Source organism: Trachurus trachurus (genome assembly GCF_905171665.1).
Source record: "Trachurus trachurus genome assembly, chromosome: 4".
Taxonomy (NCBI): Eukaryota; Metazoa; Chordata; class Actinopteri; order Carangiformes; family Carangidae; genus Trachurus; species Trachurus trachurus.
The window spans coordinates 18,400,533-18,411,325 of record NC_139898.1 but is presented as its reverse complement, the minus strand read 5'-3'; the positions used below and the strand labels follow the sequence as shown (position 1 = coordinate 18,411,325).

General features: G+C 41.2%; 1 protein-coding gene across 3 annotated transcripts; it reads right to left on the bottom strand.

Annotated features, from left to right (window-relative positions):
* Nucleotides 1-187: 187 nt before the first annotated feature.
* Nucleotides 188-9,912, bottom strand: LOC310985029 (uncharacterized protein). Of its 3 annotated transcripts, none has more exons than XM_083970450.1 (12): nucleotides 9,558-9,912; nucleotides 7,863-7,996; nucleotides 5,018-5,127; nucleotides 3,254-3,343; nucleotides 3,118-3,164; nucleotides 2,902-3,035; nucleotides 2,522-2,603; nucleotides 2,303-2,416; nucleotides 1,605-1,694; nucleotides 1,410-1,481; nucleotides 1,125-1,302; nucleotides 188-1,039 (listed from the first exon to the last, which is right to left on the bottom strand). In XM_083970450.1, exons 1-12 carry the CDS (start codon nucleotides 9,677-9,679, stop codon nucleotides 812-814), a joined length of 1,401 nt encoding a protein of 466 aa, XP_083826576.1. In that variant the 5' UTR covers nucleotides 9,680-9,912; the 3' UTR covers nucleotides 188-811. The 3 variants fall into 3 exon arrangements, with proteins under 3 accessions (XP_083826576.1, XP_083826577.1, XP_083826578.1); XM_083970451.1 differs by having other exon boundaries at nucleotides 188-1,018; XM_083970452.1 differs by having other exon boundaries at nucleotides 5,389-9,912.
* Nucleotides 9,913-10,793: the final 881 nt, after the last annotated feature.

Below are 10,793 nucleotides of genomic sequence, written 5' to 3'. Positions count from 1 at the left end.
AGAGACCCTGCTTCCAGGGACCAAGTTCTCAAAGTCCATGTGTTTTGTGCATCTTAATTTAAATTTTATGTATCACTGATAATTTTGTAATTATGTAAAAATGATTGCTTTTGTTAAATGTATTTTAATAATGTTTTTTAAAAAAAGAATGAACTTTTCCTAATTTCTGTAAATAACGAAACAAGTCGACAGTTTGACCCAATTTTATTAGTTTCCTTTGGAAAACCTATTGCAGACAAAGAATTTCATTGCAACACATTTCAATCTACAGTGAACACTTACAAAGGGCTGTAAATAGGAAGGTCAGCTGACACACGACTGGGTGCATTACAGTTGAAGCAAAAAATGGTTAAGCCACCAAATAAAATAATGAAACATGAAGCTGGTGCTTGGTGGTGAGTGACTAACAGTCTGACTGAGGAGAGGGTTCGATCCCGACTAGTAAAATATGTACAGACACAGACACACACTTCAGTGGTGAGTACTGTGTATTCTACCGTCAGGAAGACAAAGTCTGAACACAAAGGCAACAAAAAGAGAAAAAAAAACAACAGGATCTTAAAAAGTACAGCAATGACAATTTAAAACCATGTCTCATTCATATTTTAGTCCTTGTTTACTCATGTTTTTACAAAAAATTATTTGACTGTTTTTCCTTCTACACCCCCTCCCCTCCCCAAGGCTTCTACAGTTAAGACAACAAACCTTTTTTAACTCTGAGTGATCAGGCACAGACATGTTGTGGCCTATATTAAAAATATAAAAGGACAGTGGAAAGATAACGCGGTCTGGTTCGGACTCGGGGATGTTCTTAGTCGCTCATCTCCATGTCTTCCTGATGGTGATCGTCTCCGTTCAGTTTGGACTTCTTGGGAATTTGGCCCTCGGATCTCTCCATCTCCTCCTGGCCTTTGGGAGACGAGGCCGAGTCGGAGTCACTCTTCCTCTCGTCATCCTCCTCCTCTCCTTCCTTTTCACTGTCATAACCTTGTTCCTCCTCGTCATAATCCCGGGTCACCTGCATCACGACAGTTTGTGGCTGTTAGAAACGATCAAAGGGAATGTAGACGCTCAACATTCAGGGACTAGTCGGTTGCGGATAGAAGGAATGTGTCCAAACAAACCTTTACATCTCCTTTCTCGCTGTCAGACTTGCGGTCTCGATCTCGCTCCTTGTCCTTGCTCTTCTTCTTCTTACTGGTGGAACGTTCTCTTTCGTCTCTGCTCCGGTCCCTGTCCTCCCTCCTGTCTCTATCGCGCTCCTTCTCACGCTCCTTGTCCTTCTTCTTCTCCTTCTTGTGACTGTGGACGGTACAAATATGCCAGATTTTCGTTAGGAGGGTTAGGGTTATCTTTAGTTTCTTTAATCACATAAACAAGTTAAAGGTTCATTGTGCATAACAACTCACCGTCTGGGGGACGGAGACCTGGACGGCCTCCTCCTGGGCGAGCGAGATGCAGTGCGGCTTCGCCGGTGCCTCCTGAGGCAAAAATATTACAGAACCGTCAGGCAACAAAATAAAAATAAAACACTCCTGTCCAATCCAATAATTGGCTCTTAGACTACAGACCACCGCTGTCATCTGATCATTAACAACACTCACCGACTGATGCTTCGAGACCTCCTGGCGCTGCTGTAGCTCTTGGGGGGCGTCTTGGACCTTTTCTTGGACTTCTCCTCCTTCCTCCTGTCCCTGTTTCACAAAATTACGGTCAACAGTCAACTCACTGAACAGAAGTGTATAGATATGAAATGTCTGGACTGATAATCTGTAATGATCTGTTTGTTGTGGTTGATGTTAAACAAATTAAAAAGCCCTCAAGAGGAAAATAAACCATTTAGTTAAATGTTTCCAATACAAAACCCACCTACACTCTCCCCAGGTTGATTTATGTTTGTTTGTAATAAACAGTTTCTCTCCTCTGCAGACTGATTAATGCCAGACTTCACCTCCTTTTAAGAACATGTGCACTCACTGTCTTGTACTGACGGGCAGCCACACACAGAGAGGGACCAAAATCACTATTCAGAGATGTGTTTACAGCAGCCTCCCCAGTCCCCAGCCTGTCCTGCATTATCTGATATTATCCCCTGAAATTCCCTCAAGGCAACAATGTTTACTTATCAGCCACCAATATACTGTGCAGGCCTGGACATACAGACAGCGAGTGTCTTTGTGAAGCAACATAATTCTCCATTTGTCCGGTGGCTGCTGTGTATCGTAACACAGGATCAGAAAGTCCTTACACAGAGTTAAAAAGACGCCACGCTGCTACTGAAGACAGTATTAGAGACACTGACCTTGATCTGCTGCGGCGGCTTCGATCCCGAGAGTGAGACCTCCTCCTTCGTGGGCTCTTGGACCTCCTCCTGCTCCTCGAATGGGACCTCCGCCGAGACCTGCTCTTTGAGCGCCTGCCAAGATGAACAAACAACAGAATTTAAAAACATGAGACATCTGTACTCTGACGATCTGACTTTAGAGTTAAGTTGCAGAATTTGTGATGCAGGATTCTTTACCTGTGTCGTGAGCGAGATCTGGACCGCCTGCGCCGAGACCGTGAACGGGAGCGAGAATGTTTACGCTTGTCATCTTTCTTATCTACAAAAACAATGACAGAGACACATTTCTGTCATGTAGCAAAACAGCATTCTCATCATTATAAATGATCTATACACAGCTAAGTAAAGCAGGTAGGTCATTAAAACGCAGCATCCTGAAAAATCAATTATCAGATCCCCATGGAATTTACAGTTTCCCTCTGAGTAATATGGCTAAATACAGCTTTTCATTAAACTTTAAAAAAGAAAGAAGATAGAAAACTATAGTATCAAATACTGTACCCAGATTAAAACAATACATGGTGTTTTACTTTACAGTGAAGAAACAGACTACTCACTTCCTGGTTCGATGGCTGCAGAAATGAGGGACTGGGCCTCTCGGACTCTCTTCATGGCCTCTTCAATCTCCTTATTAGAGGCGTCATTCTTGAGTCCTGGATTCAAGTTCAGTCCAGCCGCTAACGGATTCAATCTGCAAGTGTAATCAATCATTTAGATTTTCTGTAGAAAAGCAATATTTCGGGATGTTGGATTGATTGTGTATCGTTTCTTACTTGGGGTCCATGGACTGCATGAGCTTCAGGAAGTCTGCAGAGAGAGCCTGAGACAGAGACAAGCAGGGCGTTAACACACCAGAGACAGTTTGTTTGACTGCGCTGTGACTGTGCGTGTGGCTCAGTGAGAGCTCACCTGGGGGTTCATGTTTGGTCCTGGTATTCCCATCGCAGCCATTTGCTCCATGTTGGGAGCTCCAAGACCTCCAAATGGTGTCCCTCCCATCTGAAATATGAGACAAAGACAGTTGAGTTGTGCACAACAGCACAGCACAGTTGACTTGCTACTGATTTGTGGTCATTTTTAAGAGGCTTTTGGGTGTTACAGTAGTTGTCCTTTATTTTTAGGGAAGGATATCTGCATCATAGACTTTTAAACAAAAGCAAATGTTCTCTAATGAATACTGCCTCCTATTATAGCTACTGAGTCATGCCCATATTATTTGAGGCCATTTACCACCATAAAACATTTCCTCTTGCAGATATTAGAGTATGTTCATCATTCTCCACCATGATTGCACAGAGAAGCTTAATAGTTTTCCAAACATTTAAGTTTAGTGTTACAAAGCTCACCATTCAGTGATAATTACTAAGAGTACATTCAACATCAATGTTCGTAGACACCCAATCAAATCAAAGAACTTTTTCAGTCCCGACAGTAACGTGTTGTAGTTGCTGTACAAACATGGCTTTAACATTATTTGACAGGTTCATAAAGTGTGGTCATGCATAATGAAGCTGGCAAAAACAAACAAACTGAATTTAATTCTGTACAAATGAAAGTTCTTGTGTTGGAGGCTTAATTAGCAATAACATGTTTTCTGCTCACTCTTCCTCACACATTTCAGATATTTCTGGTTCAACAACACTGTGCTGTGTGTGAGACAGGTGTGTTTACCGTCTGCGCTCAAGGACGTCACCTAAATCTGGGTGTTGAGTGTTTACATCGATGTCAATCAAGCCGTTTTCCCACTAAAATTAGCGGGTCGACGCAGGTTTTTTAAACGCGGGTCGACCCGCTAACAATCGGCATTTGGCCCCTTTCCCATTGACCAAAATGAGCCGAGTCTGACCCCCCGCTGAGGGATCAGACAGAGCATAAACCAGTCGCCCCGCTCTCATCCGCGGTGCAAGAGACACACACAGTCATGCCACAGCCGCCCGCCGCGGAGTGTCCGTCCGCCGAGGCAGACTCTCTGGCTGGCTGACCTGGAGCACCAGGACCGCGGAGGACAGAGAGTCTGCTGCGGCCGGATGACGGACGTCCGCGGCACAACACGTCAGTTAAACACACTGTCGCTTCTTTTCTTTTCTTCTTTTCTATCGTTTTTGGTCAGTGTTCTTTGATCTGTTGATCCCAGTCTCGAATGAGAGCAGAGCTTTGTTTTGGTACGTGATATGAGACGCGACCGGCGCGATGACGTAGCGTCACGTAACGCTCAGCGTCATCACGTAAATTAGCGGGTTGACGCGGGTCTGGCGTTCCCACTGCAAGCTGATCGGAGCCGAGCCGATTAAATTAACCCGCGTCGCTTGCCGAGTCGTTTGACCCGCGTCGAGGCGCCTTTCCCACTGCCACCAAAAGCCGATTGTTAGCGGGTTTAAACGGGTTTTTTGACCAGTGGGAAAGGGGTATCCGAGTCAGATCCAATAAAAACCCATGTCTAGTGTAGAGTAATCTGACCTTGTTGTAAATGCTGATAAAAACTATTTCCAACAAAAGTCTGATGTCAGCGGGTTTGGTTTTTTTTAATAAGTGGAAAACCAGTTTTGGTTAAATGGCAAGAAATATTAGATCCATACTATTACATACAACAAATCAACTTTCAAATAGTAGAATGTGTGAATAGCAACACCAAAAGAAAGTCAGCTTAAAAATCAACTTAATGTAAGAACTCACCGATGCCAGAGGATTGGGTGTTGGGAGAAGGCCTCCACCAGGCATCATTCCTGCCACGGCATTGGCTGGAGCCAGCAGGGACATAGCTTTAGATTCATCAGGAATGACTCCTAGAGGAGAAACAACAGCATTTCAGTCCACGCTCCAAGCAAACACTGATAAACACTCAGACAAGACTTGCAGACAAGCCACCTCAGTCTAACTACTCTGTAGTGAAAAATAAGAAAGTAATAAAAAAAATCCACTTTTTGTCTTGTCTGTAAATCTTGATCCCTGACTTTTTTTTTGTCAAAGTATGATTGTAGGATTAGCAGCTATGAGTTTAAAAGTCACAATACACACTGTGGTCAACACTGCCAAGATTTTATCACCTGTACTTGTTTTTTAAGTCATGAACCAAACGTAAGCAAGCACAGCCAGTTGTCCCGTGGGATGTGCTCTCAACTTTCATTAGATGTTTTATGAACAAGCGACTCGTGCCGGCTGCTTCGCTATAAAGCACACAAAAACATTGAGATACAGAAAACAAAGTTCATGATTGGGGTGTAGACAAGGGTACATTTCAACATCACTTACCACTACCAATACAAAAAACAGAAAAGGTTCAGTCATTTTACCTTTTCTGGGCTTTTGTTGGTGGTTACTTTGTACAATCCCACCACAAAAAAAAACTTACTTTGCAACCAGATTAAGTACTGCTAACAAGCTACAGCACTGCTAGGCTTTAGCCAACAGTATGTCACAAGAAAAAAACAAAAAGACAACAACTTAACAATGTCCAAGATAATCTGCACTAAACAGTTATAGGCTAATGCCAGCAAAAGCCTTGATAAAAAATCATGAAATGTGCCCAAAGCTGAAGAAAACCAAACAGTAAAATCAAAGGGAAAATTCTTAAGGAGATGATCATCCATGGTTGTGCAATCTGAAAATAGGCTATATTTAATCTGACATTTTTACACTTTAAAAGGGGCGGAGGGAGGGAGAGAGAGAGTGAGAGAGAGAGGGATATAGAGAGAGAGACACACGCGCGCACACACACACACACACACAACAGAAAGGACACTTGAGAAACAGGATAAGGCTGCAGAAGACAAAACTGTTGGTGGCATTTTCAGCAGGGCCTGGTATATAGGGCTGGCTGAACCAGGAAAAAGAACTGTAAAACACAACAACAAAAGAAACACCACTGTTAAATGTGAGATTCACTCAACTCTTTCAGAGTCATGTGTGGAGAGGGTCAATAAATAAGCATTTTTACTGCAACATCAAGCAGAAGCTTAATTCTACTTTTTATCTCATGTTAGTGACAATTTGGGAATACAAAAGCACAGTGTAAATAAATACTACAAGGCTTTGGCACAGGAACCAAGTAAAAGCCAAAGGAAGTTTGAATATTTTCATAATTGATAACCAAATTATATTCTAATCAACTTCCACAACATCTGCTGACAGTATCTCTGTAGATGATGGCACACACTTTCAAATCTAGTCTTGCATGCAGAGCTGATTAGTTAATCTATCTTGCATGCTTTGTGCTTGGTGTAGGGAGGTCCCGAACATTTCTTTATTTTATTCCCAATCTGAGCAAGTTAGAAACTTTAAATCTGCCAATACCAAGTCCTGATCCAGTATCTATATTTTTCTTTGTAATGCAGTTGCAGCGGTGGGCCAAGATTACATTTGGAATAAAAATCAGAGTGAACATCTCTGCATTAAAAAAACAAAACTGGACACCCACAGGTTTTTTCACTTGCTTGACTAATTAGACCCCGTTTCTGTGAAGACTGTGTTTGATTGACATCTCCCTCCCTCTAATGCTACATTATGTTGCACCTGTTAGGGTGAGACGATGTACACTTGCGGCTTGGTGACCTCAACAAGTTGACATCATAATCCCACCCAACTTCTGCCTACATACAAGTCTAATCAGTCAGTAAGTGAAAACACCTGTGTGTATGTCCAGGGCCTTTATCCCTTTTAGTTCACAACTGTAGAAAGCTATTAACAAGCAAATGAGTCTGGATCAGTTACATGCATGGGTTTTTATAACATCTGTTATGCAGCTGGTTCAAATACATGTTTCCAACTACATAACACCTGCGATGTGTAGTGGAAATAGAGATAATATGACTGTTGTAGCCTGGCATGTGGTGACGAGTGATGTATGCAGAGAGAAAAGGGGCAAAATATAAACAGAGGATAAGAAATGGTTTAATTTTTTGGGCCTTGGTCGGCCTCTATACAGATCTGCTCGGGGCATCCCTAGTTTGGTGCATGCCTACAAATCATGTACATATAATTTGAAATATACTACAATACTTTGAACCAGTGAGGAGTCCAGATTGCCCTGCACCCTCTCCCCCACCCCCTCATTTTGCTTAAGAGTTGTGTGGCTAAATTTGTTTTGTTTTTTTATTTTAAGAAAAGATGCCTTGAACAGAGGAGAAAAAATAAAGAGTTAATGTTTTACTGCAGAACAAGAGAGAGAAGGGGGCTTGCGAGCCTGGTGCCATTATTTTTTCTAATCTCCTGATGGCAGCAGAGGACCACTTTCAGCCAGCAAGGAAGGGGCTCTCTGCAAATGACTTGTCCACTATGAAAACCACAACACAAATAACAGAGAGAGAAGTTTACAGCTAGATTGTAAGACATGGACACAAATGTACATTTCCCTTTTACATACCTAGTAATGCCAAGCACTGAAAAGCTTAGCTAATTTTGCTTGGTCAGAAATCTCACAATGGCTCAGATAGAGTTTGCAATGCTATTAAATACACCTACACATTGTGATGTATGATCAGAGATAGCCACGTTGAGTGACATGATAAATAAAGACACCCACCTTCAGCAAAGGGGACCACGATCAAGGCTCTGTCCACGAAGACGGTGTTCGTCAGGTGTTGAGAGACTCCCACCGATTCAGACTCAAGGAACTTTACAAAACAGACACGTGAAGTCACAGGCAAGGGAGAGTCACTGGAAAAAAATACAGATATGTTGTGCAAAGAATACAAACAAGGAGACCCAACATGCCCTCTTCAAACTGTGAGTTTGTGTCCCCAGGGACAGCTGAGTTAATAACAGGATGATAAACTGAACAGTCTCCCCTGCACCGTGTCCTCTGCATAAACAATCCCTACATAACTCTGTCTGGTTAAATACAATTTCTAGCATGTTGTACCATTACAACATTTATCTATAATCTGTTGACAATTACAGAAATACTGCCAAATCACTTATGTTTTACTAACCTTTATCTAGATGCAATGTGATCGAAAAAAATGAGTTAGAACTGAAATGTTACTGTGTTTGTTGCATCGTCATCTTCCTACCTGAACTGTAGCCAGGTGTATTTCATTAGAAGAAAATACAAAACACAGAAAAATTATTTCCGTCTAAAATCCATATGAAAATATTTCCATCCAAGCATCCTACTGATATCAACTACGATTTCACTAGTTTGCCTTTTGCAGTTTACTTATTTAGAAAATGCCTTTTCTCAGCTTGTCACAGCTACCACTAGAGCTGCAACTATTTTTTTTTATTAACAGTTGTTAGGATGACAATGACTCTCTAATTATTACATAGGATGAGACACAAACACACACAAAAAGGCAAATGTTATTATACTTATTCATTTATATAAGCTTCAGTTTGTTCAGTAGGGTAGCAACTTGTGATTTTTTTCCATTCTCAACAATTTAATACTCAATTAACTGTCTAACTATGTTTCCCAACACAAAAAGGTATTGTGATATAAAAAGAACATAGCATACGAAAAAAAAAAAATAATAATTTGCTTCAATGATTGGGTTATCATTTCACACTGAGTTTTTATTTCTTAAAAAAAATGGTGAATTTTGTGCATCTTACCATTTTTTAAACATTGCATTTCTCAGGCTTTGGCCGTTGAATGAACGGACAAAATAAATAATTATAACATTATTTGACTGAGCCAGTCGACACCATTGATTACAACACTGAGTTGTTTGGGGACATGTAACATCCTGGTGGCTGCAGAAGAGAGGGAGTTTAAATCTGAGCTTATTTACTCAGATGCACAACAGGAAGCCGTGTTAATTGGAAATGCACCGATCCGTCTGTGGATCAATTCGATCAATGGCAAAATATAACGTTACATGTGTAATTTAGCCTCTAGATATCGTAATAATCAGATAACCATGCACAGTGGAGACCTTTCTGTGTGCTGTGTGCTATTTGGTCTAACACAATGCCTTTAAAAAAAAAAGACATGACCTGGGAAAATATACATCGGCCATTTTCCAGTTTTGCTGAGATTAAACAGACGTGAAAAATAAAACCATTATAAACAGCTGGAGGATTGATGTGAGGATGAGCACACAGCCACAGAGTCGGTCCGTGAAGCGACCGAGGGCGCGGGCAAATGTTAGCTTCAACGTTAGCAAGCCGTGCAGCGAGCGAGGCCTGCTCGATGCTCCGAGGCCTCAGGAGGAGCCCAGCGTGGGCTGAGCTAAAGCAAAACGGGGTTTACCTACATATAACACATAATACTCACTCAGGCGGAAACAGCTTCAGCTCCTCTATGTTTCCGAGAAACCCGAACAGAGTCCGCATCTGCTCGGACGTCGTGCTCGGGGAGACGTTAGTCACCTGAATGACGTGAGTGTTGGAGTTCATTTTCACGACTGGTTAGTTAGCAAGCGAGCTAGCGTTGTGCTAGCAATGTGCCTGTGGTTTTAAAACAAACAAACAGAAAAAAAAACTCGAGCTAAGAGTCGTTTACGAGGAAAACGGCATTTAAGCGAATAGAAAAACGAGCATCTTTCCAGTAAAACAGACGCTGTTTTGGCATTTGCTGCAGACGAACAAGTCAACCGCCGCGACCGGAGAGCAACAATGCCGCGGCCAAAGCTGTCGCGAGGCAGGGATGATGCTTTCAGGTGCATCACGTAAACTCGCCAATGTTTCGTTTTATGCAGTGTGATTGAAAGTTTTGGACCTAAAACGGAAAGCTAATACTTTTCTGGTCATATTTAGAAAGACAAACCTAGTGTCATTTTTAAAAATCTATTCTTAACTTTTACTTGTGTTTTATGGCTTTTTCTTTATGGGTGGATGGTATTTATTGTATTGATTATATGTCTGATTTGCTACTTGTATTTGTTTTGTTTTGTTGTTTGTTTCTAACTGAAAATCAAATTTCGAAAGGGCTGGTCAAAAAAATAAATGCTTAATCAAAATAGTTGCAGAAAGATTTTCTGTTGAATGACTAAATTATTTATTTACTCATCAATGCAGCTCTTTTAGCACACTTTTCTTAAAGCGAATGTCCTTCAAAAAATAAAAAATAAACATTTCATAAATATTTAAACAAGGGAAACATTTGTAAAATAAATAAATAATAATAATCATAAAATACAAAATAAAAAGGGAAAAGTAAGACCAAGTTATGCAAAGGAAGCGCCAATAAAATGTCTTTGAGCATAGAAAGGTCTTGTGGTGAGATTAGTGTGTGTGTGTGTGTGTGTGCGTGTGTGTGTGTGTGTGTGTGTGTGTGTGTGTGTGTGTGTGTGTGTGTGTGTGTGTGTTATATTCCACTTGAATTAACCAATCCCTACTGGAGGAACATAGATTTTCCCACGGCAAACCACAGCACTTTAATTTACCTGTAAAATCTTTCAATTAAAAATATGATACAGAGCTGCTAATTGACAATCAACGCAACATATCATAGGCTACAACGTGAAGAGAGGGTCTGTACAAAAACAAAACTCTTTTTCCCGATAGCACG